The 18975-nt window shown below is 38.8% G+C and overlaps 1 protein-coding gene across 4 annotated transcripts in view; it reads left to right on the plus strand.

The window, feature by feature from the left end:
* Nucleotides 1–12872, plus strand: part of HECTD2 (HECT domain E3 ubiquitin protein ligase 2) — a 70838-nt gene extending 57966 nt beyond the window's left edge. For all 4 annotated transcript variants that reach the window (XM_043552360.1, XM_007059410.3, XM_037904970.2 and 1 more), the window contains 3 exons: nucleotides 4824–4939; nucleotides 5804–5947; nucleotides 10239–12872. In XM_043552360.1, coding sequence (XP_043408295.1) covers nucleotides 4824–4939; nucleotides 5804–5947; nucleotides 10239–10359 — 381 coding nt within the window. In that variant the 3' untranslated portion in view covers nucleotides 10360–12872. The remainder of the gene's footprint in view (nucleotides 1–4823; nucleotides 4940–5803; nucleotides 5948–10238) is intronic.
* The last annotated feature ends 6103 nt before the right edge of the window (nucleotides 12873–18975 follow it).

The raw sequence follows: 18975 nt of genomic DNA on the forward strand, positions 1-18975 counted from the left end.
ACAGGGTTTAGAAAAGAACTAGATAAATTCATGGAGGATAGGTCCATCAATAGCTATTAGCCAGGATGGGCAGAGACAGTATCCCTAGCCTTTGTTTGCCAGAAAGTGGGAATGGATGACAGGGGATGGATCATCACTTGATGATTACCTGTTCTGTTCATTCCCTCTGAAGCACCTGGCATTGGCCACTGTTGCAAGATAGGATATTGGGCTAGATGGACCTTTGATCTGACTCAATATGGCCATTCTTATGTTCTTATGACCAGAAAACTATTTGAGAAAAACACTATATAATTGCATTAATATTTAGGACTCTGCAATATTACGGAGTTGGAAAGAATAGTGTTTTCATTGGAGAATCTTAAAGGTCTTTAAAGATATTTAATGTATTTCCTCTCACAATACTGCTAGTAAGTAACCAGTATGATCCCCCTTCTATAGACAGATATTTGCAACAGATTAAGGCCAAGATTTTTTTTTTTTCTAATGGGTAGGATTTTTAACAGTTAGGATTCAGTGTGGCCTGGTTTTTCAAAAGTGCTTATCACCCAGCAGTATTCACTAAACTTAGTGGCTGCTCATCTCTTTTGGAAATCAGGCCATTTATTTAGGTGCCTAAATGTGAACTCGAAACCTTAACTTTATATACCAATCTTTTAAAATCTTGTCTTAAGAAACTGCAATTCTATAATAAAACTACAAATGGAACCTCTGTTTCCTCACTTTAGTCTTTAGTTTTAAGCCAGTGATTCCCAGGTGTGCAGAGCTAGATCCCCTCTTCTGTGGCAGGTTTGCAGAGGTGCCCCTCTGTCTCTCATGATTAAGGTTGCCAGCCCTCCAGGATTGTCTTGGAGTCTCCAGGAATTAAAGATTAATTTTTAACTAAAGATAATGTCATGTGATTAAACCTCCAGGAATTCATCCAACCAAAGTTGGCAACCCTACTCATGATATAGCCCAGGTGGTGTCACCTAGTGTAATCCATTCTCTTCCCCTCTCTATCCTTATTCTTATTCTATCCTTATAATCAAAGGGTGGGACTACTAGGGTCTGTTAATAAACAGTTCTGTGGGCATTTTTGGTGAATTTTAGGTTATTTTCATCTTAGAAAGTAATGGGAGAAAAAGCAAAGAGAAGTCACCCAAAACTCAGCAGAATGAACATAAAATCCTTCAGTAGACCCCCACACCACTGGCTGACATGAAAAACCATCCCTTGAAAATAATATTGTTCCCCATTTTTCCCCTGAAACGTCCCTTTTCTCCCTCACTTTTCCCCGTGGCTTGCCTCTTCCTAGTGACCTACCTTGTTCTGGCTGCAAAAAGTGCCTCGTGGCTGCTCAGTGCCTCCTCCCTGCTGACTGCTTCTTTTCAGTGCATGCAGGATCTGGCTCCAAACTAAACCCTTTACTGAGCTGAACACATCTCTAGATCATTAGAGAGGATCGGAACTGGAAGCTCAGTATGTGCAAGTGAGAAAAGATGCCAGCAGGTAGTAGAGGAAAGAGTGGTTGCCTGTCATGCACACCTGTGATGCTGACCAGGACCTGAGTTACCTTGGGCAGGTTTTCTAAAGCCAAGCCTGTTCTGGCCAAATGAGGACTAATGGCAGATATACTGGTGGCTTCCCTCCTCTGCCCCTCCCCCATTTCTAGTTGGATCGTTGGGAGGGGGTTGTGAGGATCGTGCAGTCTTGTGTACTTACAGGGGAGTAAATAATGGGTACAGTTTTACTCAAAGAGAACATGAAGAAAAGCCAGATAGCCATCTTAAAAGCCATTCTGGGTCCCTCAATTTCAGCCCCCCACTTATGGATCATCCCTACAGTGGGGGCAGGAATCTGATAACTTCTCCGGCATCACTTCTTCTCTCTTCCAGTCTTTGCTGGCCTCTTCAGCTGCTACATCAGTTCCCTTTCTCATGAACCATGGGGCCAATCAGAAACTGGCAGGGAGAAGAGCTGACACTGGAGCTTAGTCTCCATTAGTTTTTCACCACTTCTGCAACCTGATAGTTCAGCCACATAGTTTGCAAGTAGCCACAGGGCAATGTTGCATGTTTAAATATTATAATAATAATAATAACAACACTAGATGGTAGACAATTGTCTTAATTGGAATTACTTAATTAGAGCTTATTAGTTAAAGATTCATACAGTATGATACAGAATACAGAAAGAATACTTTACTACCCTCTGTAAATTATGAAGAGATGGCAGCTTGTTCTCTTTTTAAATATATAAAAATAACTGAGATGGCAACTTGTTCACTTCCAACTAACTTTTCAAAATTTATTCCTTTATATACTGGTTTAGAACAAAGAACATTTATTTGTTGGGAGGGGAAAAACTACTTTCCCACAGTTGATTGTGTGTGTTCTGTTTTAATATTTTAATTTATTTAAATAATACTTATGGAATTTTTATGGTATTTTAATTTACATGATTGATACGCTAAAGGGATTTCTAACCCCAGTTATTGTTATTAAGAACATCTGTTCCAGCAAGCATTTCCAAAGGAGTTAAAAACATCTTTGAATGTGTCATTTTTTATAAATTACAGAAAATATTTGTATTCACAAATACCTCTTATTAATCACAGAACATAACTGGATTGTAAGCACCCTTTATCAATTATCCTATCTTGTTCATTATATCATACTTCTATAGTAATAAATATCCTCTGTTAGTGCCAGGAGTCCCTTGACATCTGTATTAGATTAAAGGAGTTAAATTATACACATTTCATTACTGAGTACATGCCTTCCTTTATTTTCTTACTCAATAAAGTTTAATTTAAGCACAGAAGAAGGATTTTAGTTAATGGGTTTGGTTATACGGGTTTTACGATATAAGTGGAGATTGAATATGATTGACAACCAGAAATCCCAATCAAGGAGTATCTTTCCCATTTACTGACCAGAGAGCCGTGAATTTGGTGAGATTGCAACAGAAGGCCCTCTGGTCACTGGGACAGTTAATTCCTTCCTGGACAGGGAAGAGCCTATTAAGGTGGCTTGGAACCGGCTTTATGGTAGTGGGGCTCCTAATCTGACCAACAGCATGTCAATGAATTGCTCCAAGGTCTAGCTTCTGATTGATTGGGAGCTTTTCGGGTCCTGAAATTAAAGTGTCGCAGGTTCATACGTACTTGTTCCCTGCTCCCTACATTTGCAGGCACCACACTAGTACTTCAGGAAGAAGGGGGAGAGATTTAAAACTAGTAGCGTTTTCAGGGTAAAGACTCCATTCTCAACACCTGGAGCATTGGAATATTATACAGAAAGAACCAGATGACCTAGAGGACTGGGGTAATAGAAATTAGATGAAATTTAATAATATCAAGTTCAAAGACATGCACTTGGGGAATTATAATACCAATTTCTACTACAAGCTGGGGCTCAGCCTTTGGAGGCAACAGAAGAGGAGAGAGACCTGGGTGTGTAGGTTCATCCCAGGATGGCTATGGCTATCAGTGAGAGGCAGTTGTGAAAAAGGTAAATGTGATCCTAAGATGTATCAGGAGAGGTATTTCTAGTAGAGATTGGGAAATATTAACACTATTGTACAAGGCAGTGGTAAGACTTCACCTGGAATACTGCATACAGTTCTGTTCACCCATGTTCAAGAAAGATATATTCAGACTGGAACAGGTGCAGAGAAGGGTTACTAGGACAATTAGTGCATGTGGGGCCTATCTTATGAGAGGAGGCTGAAAGAACTTAGTTTCTTTAGCCTAGCAAAATGAAGGCTGAGAGGGGGATGGGAGTATGCACAAATATATCAAGGAGGTAAACACCAAAGAGGGAGAAGAGCTAGTTAAGTTAAAGGAAAATGTTGACAGAGGAACAAATGAGTATAAATTGTCCATGAACAAATTAAGGCTCAGAAATTAGAAAGTTGCTAACCATCAGAGGAACTTCCCAATAGGAGTAGATTGGGCAAGCAATCTAATTCTAAGATAGAACTTGATAAATTTATGAGTGGGATTGTATGATGGGGTTACATGCTGTGACAGGGGGGTTGGGCATAGTGGCCCAGAGGTGTATTCTGTAATTTTTTTCTCCTTCCTCTGAAGTATGAGATAGGACACTTGACAGGATGGGCCAATGCTATGAGGCATAAATGGAATTCCTTCTCAGATGCTTGGCTGGTGAGTCTTTCTCACATGCTAAGTGTCATACTGATCACCGTTTCTGTTTTCAGGAATGAATGTCCCCAGGTTAGATTGGCGGGAATCATGGGGAGTTTTGCCTCACTCTGCAGCATGGCATGCATGTCGATTGTTAGAATCATCTGAGCATATCTAACCTAATCAATTCCCTGCCATCGCAGAGGCCTTGAGTATTAGTGCTACTCACTCCTTCCTGTTCTCTGGCTGTGGCATACAATAGTTTACTGTTGTTGGGCTCAGTACAGGGTAATTGGGCTCAGTTTAGGGCCTGTGGATGTGTAGGAGATCAGACTCAGTGGCCTAAATCTCTGACTCTAAGTAAGTAAGTGTAAACATTAGGAGGAAAGGGGAATAAAGGTAATAGTAATAACAACACACTAATGGATATTACCCACATTTATCTTGCTTGTTAGTACAGGATTTTAAAATTAAGCGCTGAGGAATTGATCTTCCTGCAAAATAGTAAATACTGGAGTTCACATATCAACTTTTATCCATGAAAAATGTTCTTAAGAAAATAACATACTTTGTCTACAATACATAACAAAACATCTGCAATTTAATTTTTCAATTCTTAGTCTGAATCGTATTAGCATCATTATATATCTTTTAAAAAAGTGTTCTGCCAGCAAATGTTATGACTTTTTGGCAGCTACTTCGTCCAGAAGAGGTTGAAATTCTTGTTTGTGGAAGCCCTGAACTGGATATGTATGCTCTACAGAGAAACACCCAGTATGATGGCTACCTGAAAACTGATCTCACTATACGGTAGACTTAATTTTTAATCTTCTTAATATTCATATAGAAGAACAGTATAGACTGATGCACTAATGGGAGCAATTAAAATCTGAATTTCAATATAGTCATGAAGTACTAAGATATAAGTTTAGTTTTAAAAAGGTTATCTCAAAATGACATTAAAATACTGTAGTCTTATTTCCTTTAGTAGGAAAAGTTATATTAGTTGAACCTCCTTAGCTATGCCAGGTGTCTTTAAAAGGACACAATTGGTTTAAGTCTAGTCAGTTTCAGGTACTACACCAAGCTACTGTGTGGTTTTACACTATTTTCCTATATTTTAAAATGTTCTCTCTCTTCTCTGATGATGATGTGTGAAAGAGCCACACAAACTGGGGCAACTGTCTATACACAAAATATAAAATGCATAAAAAATTGAGAAGAAAATATTTCCATCTGATCTTTCTGTAATACCTAGTAACCCTTGGCATTTCTTGTAACTAATAGGTTTTAAATAACGTTTCAGACAGAAATGTAAATATGTATCTTTAACTAAACCAACATTTGAAAAATAAGGGTTTGTAAGATACAGGCATGTAATCTATAGCTCAGCCAAAACATCTCTTCCCTTTGCCTCACTATGCCAGTTATAAAATCTGGCTCCAAATAATGGTGGGGGGGAGGAGTTGTATAGAGGAGTGTCACTAGCACATTTTTGATAACACAGTGTTTGAAAATGTACATAAATACTTTTTGCTTTTAAGTTCACCAGTTAACTATATATTTATGGGAATTTTTATATTAAGTGACAATATCTGAGCCTAGGGTGTAGTGATAACTTTACATTGCTTTTATCAAGATATTAACTCTCCCCTTCCCTAATGAATCCTGTAGATACTTTTGGGAGGTAGTACTTGGATTTCCTCTTGATCTCCAAAAGAAGCTGCTGCATTTTACTACAGGAAGTGACAGAGTACCTGTGGGAGGGATGGCTGATTTGAATTTCAAGATTTCAAAGAGTGAAACGTCCACTAACTGGTAAATAATTTTCAGTTGTATTCTTAAATATTTTAACAGAAGATCGTACTGTAAAGAAAAAGCAAACTGATTGAGAAACTATATTAGTTCCTTTAGCTTGGTTTACAAATATTATTAAAACCAGGTATTGATTACACAAATTTAGCAGATGTTCATCTAATACAGAGCTAGCTCTCTAAGCAATGTGTAACTCTGAAGTCCAGTTTCTGCTTTTTAATACAAGTGGTCCTTATGCTTCAATTCAGAGAAGCAATTTGCTTTAGTCCTTGACTGGGGCTGAGCTGGTGAAAAATAAACTACCATATTTACCAGGAGTCCTGCTGGATCCATTTGGGTGTTCATCACTATGGATACCAGTCTCCGCAGCTGGCAGGATGCTCTTGTTTCTTACAGCTGATCTGAATCAAGCTTTTTAGTGTGAGCCCTGAACAGACTGACCATTGCGTTGGGACCTCTATCGAGTAAATGGACAGATGGTCCAGAGTTTCTTCTCTGTAGGTGAAACAAGAGAGTCTGTAACATGAAATTAAAGGTTAAATATTTGTTTGCTCTGCTAGAACCTTTTATATCCTTTTGAACTCATGCGGGAAGTTTCTCATTCCTTACTAGCAAGCTAGTTTTTTGGATGGCTGTTTTCTCCAGAAGGTTAGGAGAAATTCAGCTCAGTTAATTTGGAGAGCTATATAAAGAAGCTTACTATCACCAGAAATTCCTGGTTCCACTTTGCATTGTCAAGTCTTCAGCATCACAAGTAATCATAGATTTGAAATAAGTACAGTACATGAGATCTTTTTTCAAAAATTCATTTATTGTAATTGGCCTTATCATAATATTATAATGCTTCTACTGATTTTTAGATCAACTGACTCATGAATCCAGTAATATGTTAAAGGAATATCAAGGCAAGAAAATTGAGAGCTGACTGCTAATCTGTTCTTAACTTGGTCCCATTTTTAAATTCTCAAAATTGTATATGATCTTACATATATTTGGGTACACGCAACACATATCTTCCTGTTGTCTGGTGCAGTGGCACAATTTAAAAATGGAGTAGTAGCTTTTAAATAAAGGGTGTATGTTAAAATAATGTAGGCCCTATTCCTACAGTGTCATCTTTGCAGTCAGATTCTTGCACCCATGCAGAGCCGTATTGGCTTCCATGTGCCTCTTCATAAGCATAAGGATCCACCTGCATGGATCATATTACAAGATCCAGGCCGTAGTAATGGCCAAAATTTTCAAATCTGAGTGTCCAATATTAAACTCCTACATTCATTGGATATGTACCTCGTAGTGAAAGTGGCCTGAGTTTTAAAGATGCTGAGCACCCGCAGCTCCTGTTGACTTTAGTGAAATGCATGGATTCTCAATGCTTGTTGACATCTGTAGCCCGGCCTTCAGTGGCCTAAAGGCTGTGATTTTTCAAAGAAAGTTATGCCACTTCTGAGAGCATTTGAAAATCCCACCCCAAATATGAATTTAGAAACTTAACTTTAGACATCTAGCTTTGGAAATTTGCCAATATGTCCAGTCAGTTTCATACCTCAAACTGAGCTGAACTGTAATTCCATACATATTCCATTATTGGTGCGTGTGCAGCCCCTGCACTTGATTTTTGGATTCTTTTGGCTACCAATATCCATATGGGGCCATGCCTATGCTCTTAGTGTCCTTGTGCCTCCCACCTAAGTGTTTAAGGGTAGGGAAACCCTACCCATCCTTCAGTTCCTTCTCAGTGCCCATGGCTACAAGTTGGAACTTCAACAGTGGCTGAGCCTCTTGATCACTGTGCCCGTTCTGTTGTTTGTAAATACCTTCATGTTAGGATTAGCTTTTTACTTAGCATTTCCTTTCTCTTTGAAAACAAAAAAATTTCTCTAAACAACTTCACCTGGAACCAGGGTTAGTCCTTATAGCAGAATAGAAATTTCCACGATTTAAGAATTGTCCTTGTGAGGCAGTAACACCACTTAATGATAGGTATACGGGTGTTTATGCCTTAGCAAAGGGGCACGTTCCTGAGAGAGGTGCCATTTTGCAAATCATTCTTGAAGCAAACACCAAAGGGAAGAGAGACTCTCAAGAAGCTTCTTTTACTGGAGAGGTCTATGCCTCTTCAGATATTGGAGTGGCTGGACATGAAATTCCTGAACAGTCCTCTTCCAAAAGTGCTCCAGTCTGCTCTTCGATCTGCTCTCTGAGGCACATGTCTAAGGGACCTTCCTCTCTGGCTGGTAAAATATCTGAGGTTGGGGGAGAAAGGAGCATTGCACCTCTAAGGGCCACAGATCTAGGTGCCCCCTCACTAGGTCCTCTCATTCTGCTACTGAGAAGGGTAGTTCAAATGAGTGGGTATCTCTCTGGCACCCAGTCCACACCAGTCACCATATCCTAGAGCCAGCTCCCACAAAGCATCATATATCATCCAGAACTGACTTGTCACTGAGGCTGCTGGTACCAGTCTCTTACATTCACTTGGTACCACCATGCTCAGTACCAAGACCCTTTGCAGCGTCAACAGACCTCACACCCTCTGCAGTACCATTGTTGTTGTTCATCTAACTTCCTTCTGAAGTACCAACCACTATTCTGTCTCTTCAGTACTGGGCATATCTGTGGTACCAGGTAGACAACATACTAAAGGCTTGCCTAGCACCTGAGCTGGTACTGCTCCTCCATTAAAAGAGTAGTAGTTTTTCTCCTCCTCTCATTCAGACAATAGCAGGTTGGGGTGACCATCTCATTCCCTGGAGTCCTTTGATCCCTACACACCAGAAAAGGATTCTAGAGCGCATTGCTACCATCTAAAGCCCAAAATTCTAGGAGAGACACTATGCCTTGACCCCCATGGTTCAATATCCGTACCAGGACCCCAGCAGTCATACTCACTCTCATGGCTCCCTGTTCAATATTCTTACCAGCACCCTGGCAACCATCCCTCACACACAGCAGAGCCCATCTGAGAAGTATCAGAGATTCCAAACAAGGAAACCATCAGCTTCTGCTGCATCATCATTTTATCCGCCATTGCTATTGAAAGCCTTGGTCACAGATGCCTCCAGTCTAGGGTGGGGAGCCCACCTAGACAATCTTCAGACACAAGGTCCCTGCACTTCTCAGGAAGTCTAGTTGCATATAATACTAAAATACCTCCTGTCATTTAGGGAGCTTTTAGACAGTTCTGAATTCCTTAAGGTTCACCTAACAGCCATTTCAGCTTTCCATCTTCCCATTTGATTCGGAGCTAATCAGCATTCTCACACCTCACAGTAGGTAGATTCCTGAAGAGCCTTATAAGGGTATATCTCCCAGTCAGGGACCCTCCTCTTCCTTGGGATCTTAACCTCGTGCTGACAGGTTTGATGGGTCTTCCCTTCCCCATCCCTTTGAGCCCCTAGCTACACATTCCCTCTTGTCCATCAAAACAGCCTTCCAGATTGCAATAACAGCAGCTATCAAGGTTGAAAAAATGCATATGCTCACTGCAGAACCTCCATATACAATATTTCAATGAGGCCTAACCCAAAGGTGTTGCTAAAGGTAGTCTCTGACTTCCATTCAACCAAGTAATACACCTGCCTGTGTTCATTCCCAAGCCATATGCCAACAAGGAAGAATTATAGGTTACTCCACCAGGGCTTAAGCAGCTTCTACAGCTTTTTAAGAAGCATTTTGATACTAGAAATATGTAGGGAAGCAACTTCGGAATTCCATGCATACATTTTACCAAACATTACTCCACAGATGAAGCATCAACATCTGATGCTCCTTTTGGCAGACCTATCTTATTGTTAGACTCCAAGCACCCACCTCCTGTGATATAGGTCACTGCTTGTGAGTCACCAACAATGGAATATATATGGACAACTAACCTAAAAGAAAACTGTTACTTACCTTAAAGTAACTGTGGTTCTTCAAGATGCGTTAGCCATTTATATTCCACAGCCCACCTTCCTCACTACTACAGGGTCTCATAATACCTGGATTCTGTATTGGCAAAGAGTCTGAGGGTTAGTTGGGGTTTCCTCACCTTTTGTGCACTGAGGTGGGAGTCACAAGGACACCGCTGGCCGAAAAGAATCCAAACTCGGCATGGGGCACATGTGCACTAACCATAGAATACATATGAACAACACATGTTGAACCCCAGTTACTGTGAGGTAAGTAACACTTTCTTCATGTGCGTTTTTTAAAAATAATGCACGTAAATTAAAACAATACAGGTAATATCCTAATGCTATAAAATTTATGTTAAAAACAAATGGTGCATTATTTTTTTAAATATTTTTAGGTTACCTGTGGCCCACACCTGCTTCAACCAGCTTTGCCTCCCTCCTTACAAGAGCAAAAAAGAACTGAAGCAGAAGCTGATCATTGGAATTTCAAATGCAGAAGGTTTTGGTCTAGAATAATGTGAAAGATTTAAAATACAGGATTTTTTATGTAGCACTCACTTTCCTCTTATTGTGCCTTTAAGCTTTTCATGTTTCAGTCTCTTGATACTGTGCCAGTCTTATCCAATTTAAAACATGATTTTTTTATTTAAATGCAAAGTGCATTTGTTTTTGCTGTATGGCAATACATTTACTGCTTCTTTTTTTTCACAAAGTAATTTTCATAAAATACAGAATGCTGCATTACTTGACAGAAGAAAGCTGCCAGAGGTGACAAATTCCAGGTTACAGTTTTGTGTCTGATTATTCTTGGAGCACTTTATAATTAATCATAATTTACATCCGGATGCATGTTCCACTGGGAAAGGAAACATAAAAGATTTATTGATTAGATAAGCCGAGTGGCAGAATGTCTTCAATTAATACACGCAGTAGCAAAGTGTATAACTGCCATTCATGTGAGACACGGGGCCATATTTTCATATTGAGACATAAAGCAATTATAGCCTAGATAAAATGTATACAGTTTTAATGTTCTGGCTTTCGTTATCAAATAATTAAGCAGGATATTTAAAAAGCATGTAAATAACTGCCTGTGGAAAAATAGAATTTTGATAGTGCCATTAATTGCTAAAGATTTATTTTTACAAATACACAGTTTTAGATGTTATATATTCAGCTTTTACAGATCAACAGAATTGATTTGTACAGGAATGTTAAAAGTACTATTTTCAGTATAACTGGACTCAAGGACAAACTTTAAGTATTAAACAACCTGCATGTAAATCTTATGAAATTGGCAGCAAACTAATCAGTTTGGCTGTAGATATTGTAGTTTTGTAACCATGGCTTACTTAAAGAAATTGGATGTTAACAGGTAAATTCTAAATCTCTTTGAATCACTTCAGAAATAAGTGATATCCCCATCACATGGAAAAATATTAAAATTTTAACTTGTGTACAATGCTGTCATTTGATCAACAACTTTATGCTAGAAATCTTTTACTAAAAGTTTATTAGAGTAAGCTATGACAAAAGTGAATACAAGAACATATCAAAATGCTGTATCTTTCATTTAACTTGAAGGTCGGTATTTAGACAATGTTTTGGTTTTTTCACTGCACACTAATAAAGTAAATGTAAAGATATTCTTGTCTGAAAGTTTTAGCAAATTTGGAGCTGAGGAAGAAACTGGTTGTAAAATGCAGGCATAATTACAAGTCCATTTTTATTCACAACCTGAGACAGTAGCAGCATACAGTATAGTATATTGTATTTTTTTACATCAAGTAATACCTACTGTATGTTCTATAGATTTTGCAGTGGAACTTATTTGCAATAACAAAATATATAGTAATTTTTCTGATACTTTTCTTATTCTGGCTATTTCTTCCTTTCTATACTACTTACACACAACCAGCAGATTTCTACATTGGTTAGTAAACTAATCTGGCTACTCTGTAACCTTAATGCCATTAATCCTTTAGTAAATAATTACACATTTCATTCTGTTCTGATCCTTAAAGAAGGTAGTGATGGTTTTCCATTTTTATTTTATTAGGAATAGAGATTAGTGGTAGGATTTTTGAAAGCATTCAGAATTGGCCTAACTCAGCTCCTCTTTAAGTGAGTGGTAAAACTACCATTGACTTCAGTGGAAGCATATTTAGGCCAGTAATTGTTGCTTTTAAAAATACCACTCTAGAATTATATTTTTAATCTGAAAATGTAAAGTGAATCAGTTACACAAATCACACTGCTTCACCACTGTACTGCCTGAACTAAAAAGACATTTAAAATGGGTAAAATACTAATAAGCACAAAAATGTGGGTGTATTTTAGAAGTCAGAATTATGTATATTTTTATTAAGTAAACTGGAAGCAAAATTTTTGTTTCTAGAGGGGGTGATTCATGGAAAGTTGTCTTATGCATTTTTGTTTATGAATTAATAGCTCTACAGTTTCTCATGTAAAAATGCACATGTCAATATTTTTATGACTCAAGCCCACATTTAATAACTGAAGCATTGTTTCTGCCTATCATTAAGATAAAAGCTTTACATTTTAATCTTTTATCATAAAATTGCACTTTGCCTTGGTTTAGTTTTAATTATTAAAAGCTTTTTGGGTTTACTGTGTAATATTACCTCAAAATTTTAAAAGCTATTATATTTGCATCCATTTTTAAATAAATTAGAGAACTGTCATTGAATTACATTTTATATTTCCTGACATTAAGTTAAATAATTGTAATTTTTGTATTTGTTAAATGAAAGCATTGCACAGTATTTATGAAATAAGCCTCTGATCTCCTCATTTAACATTGTTTGCTCAACTACATTTTGTTTTTTGTCTTGCAATGTAATCCAACAAAACCTTCCTCCTCCTCCCTCACCCCCCTTTTTCTCTCTACAATTGTTTTGTACATTACCTAAGGAAATCTGGTTTGTATACATTTGTTCATTACTGGGTACCTATTTTTATGTATTGAAATTGTGTAGTCATTAAATCAAACACGTTTCAATTTCCAAGTCTGACCTATTTAAGTGCAGTATTTTTTCCATTGAAACATTTTCTTTGCACTAGCAGTTCATAATCTTCTATTAAATCTCTGCATGTTTCAATGAATAAGAAAGCTTGACTTACTAATACAGAGGTACCCACCAAAAAGCCCTAAAATAATATTCCATATTCTATCTTGAACTACCGATGTTGCAATGCATACCATGCTAGAAACACAAGAATGTAAAATAGTGTTGATCCTGAACCTATTTCTCTTTATTTCCAGGAACAATCTTGATCCCTCAGCTTCAGGGCTGTTCTAATTTGTGATGATAGAAACTGGCTCAGATGTTATCATGCTCCAGCCATATCTCCTCTCAGTCCCACAATGACTCCTAAACCAGAGGGGAGATAAGGGTAAGGAGCAAGAACCATAGAACTAGGTTCTCTGCCTTTGCGCTGCCTGAGGATTCCCCTGTGCAGGCATAATCTCCAGCCAGCTGTTAAAGCCATCTTTCCTTCCCCTTTGCACTACTTGAGTGGCACACAGGGGACATAAGGGACCAATATCTGAACTATTTATTATAAATATCAGAGTGACTTAACTTTTAGGTCTGTATTCAATGAAGAAATGTTTTATTTTCTAAATATACTGTTTCTTCATGAAGCTCAGCCGTTAGGTATAAATCCTACTTCCAGCAAATGGAGATGGGGGGGAGCAATTCTCTTCTGACATCACTCTGTCAGATGACTTGCCCTAGTATCCTGTACCTGCTTTCATTTACCTTGCCAAATTTGGCTTCTCAGCCCTCTCACCGAGTCTTTCATCTGGTGAATGCAGGTTGTTAATCTTCACCACTGGTCACTTTTAGATCCTCTCAATTGATGGTACCACATTTATTATAATAACAGTACTCACTATGGACATGAACCTGGTAGAAATAGACACTTAGGCCACCTTGTAATCTAGGACTGCTGGCTGCTGACAGAGAAGATTCTCCTGATCAGTTGGCTAGATAGTGCAGCTGGTAGGCAATTTACCACTTCAGCTAGGATCCAAAGTTCTAGACAGGAAAAATTCAAACAGACAGTAGCATAACCATTTGTAACTATGTTGGCCCCAAGAATTTAGAGAGACAAGATGGGTGAGGTTGGTCCCATCACAGATATTACTTCACCTGCCCCTTGTCTCTCCAGTATCATAATCAGTAGGTCAGGGAGCACAATGTAAGAGCATGGCAGCCAAATCCTCTTTTCAGCAAAAATGAGTTTTACGTATTCCCCGTGGTCATCCATGTTACCAGGGGTTCTGAACTCCAGAGCAGACAGACTTCTAGAACTAATCAAGGGAAGGAAATGCACCAGTCAGTATTCCTCCTAATTTGCCACAAATGGAGTCCTCAGATGAGTCTGATGGCTTTATGGTCAAACATAAAGACAAATGTCATCTTCTCCAGAATCATTAGTTTTCATTATCATTATCATTAGGAATACAGGTGTTCTCTTTTTGGAAGTTTCACCCAGGATATCTTCTGTTCTACCTCCACATCAAATGAGCAAACAATTAGTCGAGTTTTCCTGATAGCCAATGATGCTTTGGTTATGAGACTGACTGAATCTCTGCCTAGATCATTCTTTAATTCTTCCCTTCAAATGGGACATTCTGGCCTAAGATCCAGTCCACCATGAATACTGTGATCAAATATGTTAGTTGGCCTGGTTTATGAAGTGAGACTCATTAAGGAGGATTTTACAGCTATTTGCACGTAAGTAGTCTACATTCCCTGTATGTTAATCTGGGTTCCTTAACAGCATCAATTTAAATCCTTTAAAAATGTGATTTTTTTTTAACACTCTTGCCTGAATATGGGCTCTCTTTAGGTCCAAATTGATGCTAGTGGGGCTTTAAAAGCAAAACGGAGCATTCTTCTGTGGCTTCTGATCAAGAAGTGGTGAGATTTTTTGGTTGGCTGGGTTATTATTAAAGCTAAGGAAGAATAGAATCTCTGTTCTAGCTCAGTGGTTCTAAATGCACTCTCAGAATCTCCTTCTGAACACCTGAAGAAGTTCTGAGGGATTTTGACTCTTAAAACTGATCTTCTGGCCAGGAGAATGTAGGAGCATAGGGTTTTGTTCTTGCTGGGGGGTTTTCCCCCTGCAAGAATCTCTGCCAGATTTTCCATAAGGACATGTTAGTGATTTAGACATTTGTTTTCCAAGATGGTTTCTCCTTTCTGTTGGTGCCTTTTGAATAACTATCTGACCAATCCACCAGGATTCTCTCTCCTGGATCTCATTTTCATGATATTTGTTTGGTGAAAATTCTAAGCTCTTAACAATTTTTAGTCTCCAAACCAAGTGGTAACAGGATGGAGATTTGCACCATGCATAGCAGGGGATCATGCACCACTTACTGAGTTGGAACTTCCCACAGTGGTTAACAGAAGAGTACCCCACAGGAGACGCAGCGTTCCAGTTGCTAACTCAAGCTCTTTTACTTTGACTGATTTAAATACAATGGCTTTAACTAAAGACTATAAAAGGAAGATGGTAAGATGATTGTGTTACAGTGTAATAGTTACTAATAAAGCCAAGATGTTCATAGCAATAGAAAATGTTTGATTGAAAAATATCTCGTTCTACAACGTACGTATGGGAGGGAGCGAAGTGGAGAAGATGGAGGAGTGGTCTGTTTTTGTAAGCAAACCCTTTACTGTGTGTTTGGGCATCACCTAGCAAAAAGAGGCTTTGGGAACTACTGCAATACTAATGTTAAATAATAATTACAGAGTATATTGTATCTAATTTTATACAAATGAGCAGGGCCCTGCCAAATTCATGACCTATTTTGGTCAATTTCACAGTCATAGGATTTTTAAAATAGTCAATTTCACGGTTTCACATGTTTACATCTGAAATTTCATGGTGTTGTAATCATGGGGGTCATGACTTAAAAGGGGATCATGGAGGGGGTCACAAAGCTATTATAGGGGGGTTGTGGGATTGCCACCCTTACTTCTGCACCACTGCTGGCAGGGGCACTGCCTTCAGAGCTGGGCAGTGCCCAGCTGTAAAGCCAACACCACCGCCAGTATTAGCGCAGAAATGATGGTTGCGGGGCATGAGGGTGTTGTCAGTTGGGGGGGCAGGGCCAGCCTCACGGGCAACCGCTGGGCAGGGACTAGCAGCTGGAGCCTGGTGCACAGTACCCCCAGCCCTGCCCCTTCCCTACAATAGCCAGATATCACAGAAGGATAAGATTTCATGGTCCATGAGGCATTTTTCATGGCCGTGAATTTGGTAAGACCCTACAAATGAGAAAAACAAAATTCTATAAAAATGTACAGATTAATAGTTCAGTTGCATTTCTTGATGCTTGGATGCTGCACCGTTATAAATCAGTACTTTCTTACATAGCTAGTTTCTAGTGTCATTGATTTCTATGTTTAGAAATTTGTAGTGAGTGGCATAAACAAATGGAGTCTCTTTTCATTTTCCTGCCAAATATTTCCTCCCTAAGACAGTGGTGCCAGATCACGTAGAGATGTGACCAGACTTTGTCTAAGGTCATCTTGTATATATAGTACTTTGACTCTAAACTATGACTATAATCTGATAACTAAAAGCCACACACCCCCAGATTCAAACTTGTGCTCTTGCACAAAATCTTAACAGCATTTTAACAGGCTCCCCTATCAACTGATTGCCACATCTGTCACCTGTAGCATACAAATGAGAAATTATTCTGCCTTAACATTAATGAGGTCAGTTATTAAGGTTTTGTGCTAGAGCACAAGTTTGATGAAGTTGCGGTAGATACTGCTTTTTGCTGTTATCAGTGGTGGTGTAGGCAATGTGAAAGTGGCAAGGAATGCAGGAGACTTTCCTTTAACTTTTCACAGTTTTGAGTGGAGGGAAGTATTCTGGTGCAACCTTACCTGTCAAAGTAACGCACATTGGAAAAAATAATCTCAACTATACATACAAAATGGTGGGGTCTAAATAGTTATTACCACTCAAGAAAGAGATCTTGGAGTCAGCATGGATAGTTCTCTGAAAATGTCTGCTCAGTATGCAGTGGCAATCCAAAAAGCTAACAATGTTAGAAAACCTTAGGAAAGGGATAGATAATAAAAGAAGATATCATAATCAGGGGTCACCTAATGAAATTAATAGGCAGCAGGTATAAAAGAGACATAAGGATGTATTGTTTTACACAACGCACAGTCAACGGGTGGATCTCATTGCCAGGGGATATGTGAAGGCCAAAAGTATTGCCTGTTCTGTTCATTCCCTCTGGGGCACCTGGCATTGGCCACTCTTGGAAGACCGGATACTGGGCTCGATGGACCTTTGGTCTGACCCAGTCTGGCCGCTCTTATGTATAACTGGGTTAAAAAAAGAATTAGATAAGTTCATAGAGGATAGGTCCATCAATGACTATTAGTCAAGATGGTCAGGGACACAACCTCATGCTCCAGGTGTCCCATAACCTCTGATTGCCAGAAGCTGGGACTCGGCGACAGGGGATGGATCACTTAATAAATTCCCCTGTTCTGTTCATTCCCTCTCTGTCAGAAGACAGGATATCTGGCTAGATGGACCACTGGTCTAACCCAATATGGCCGTTCTTATGTCACTAAACTAAGCTTTTTTTTGTATCAAATATTTAGGTTTTTTGTTTATATATAGGAATGGTATATCTCACTAGGTATGTTCTCAGGGTCAGAGGGGAAATGATAACGACTGAAATGCAACACACACCCTTTCTGAGATGTTGCTTAATTTACAGAAAATGATTTTCAGTTACAAATGTTGCAGGATGCTCATTGTCTGAACTAAATAAACCAGTTTATTTAAAAACAAAATGAAATGTTACCCTCACATGCCCTAACATGGATCAACATCAGGATTTGAACCCTGGACTTTCCAAGCCTCAGACTCTTACCACTCATGGTGCATAAGTAATTGTTAGCTTCTATTTAGTAACACAATGGAAAGATGACTTGATACACACTTTTCTAGCGGGTTACACAATTATTTGGTAGGCATCAGTAGCGTAATGGAGAGTAAACAATTGTGTAACCCACTAGAAAAGTGCGTTCTGTCCCTGGCTCTTGGAAAATAGTTTAGGTTTAGGGGGTTAGCAATAGCCAAAGCATAGTCAGTCCTATCTGACAGGCAATGAATCTGACTTGGCCTGTTGTGTTGAGTCCTAGCTTCTATTCCTGATTGTGTCTGTGACATTGTGTAACCTCTTATCTTATTTGTATAGAGTGATGTATCAGTTCATGCTTGACTGCCATCTGAGATTGGGGCTCAGGCTTGGTTGGGTGAGGTGCATGGGAATATAAACCACAGAGAGATGAAACTTGAACTCAAGGTCTCCTCTTTCCTAGCTCAGGAACTTTGCCCATGGCTAAAGGGACATTTGGGGGAGAGGTGGTGTGCCTGTCTCCCTTCCTGCCTCCATCCCCAGTAGAAGATTACCTGACTAGATACGTTGAATCATCACCATTAAATGCATTAAATTCATCATCATGCATTTCTTTTCAATTATGGAGAAAGAGCATGATACAGACAAACACTACATACTGGTATTTATAACGGATATTGCATTAATTAGCACATGAGGAGCAAATCCCCAATCTCAGAGTATTTTACATTTCTTCGTAAAGGGGTTTAAAAAAAAAGTGAGACAATCCAGTGAGAAACTTCAAAAAAGGGGTGAATTTAGAACTCATTCTTTCTGTAGCGATTGAATTTGCAACAAACTGCTTTGAAAGATTCAAATAGTAGATTATATTCCATTTTTTGCTAGTTGAGATTTTTACAAAATAAAGTTTCTTAGAACTCCTGTTAAACTGAAATCTTCTGCTGCCTCCTTCCCTATTCTGTTGTGACCAGTAGCAGCATAATTAGCTGGGCTGTTGCTTCATAATCAGCATATCTGCTCTCTTCCTATTTTCATATATTCTGTTTAGACTTAAAATTTGAGGGGGATTGATATTACTCCCTACAACATTTGCTTTTTCTCCAGAAAGGAGAAGACACTTCATAGGTCCTCGCTCTCTCCCTCAATTCTCTGTAGCCCATCACTAGTGCTGAAGATTTTTAAAAGAAAAAACTGGC

This window comes from Chelonia mydas, chromosome 7 (genome assembly GCF_015237465.2).
Source record: "Chelonia mydas isolate rCheMyd1 chromosome 7, rCheMyd1.pri.v2, whole genome shotgun sequence".
In the NCBI taxonomy this organism is placed as follows: Eukaryota; Metazoa; Chordata; order Testudines; family Cheloniidae; genus Chelonia; species Chelonia mydas.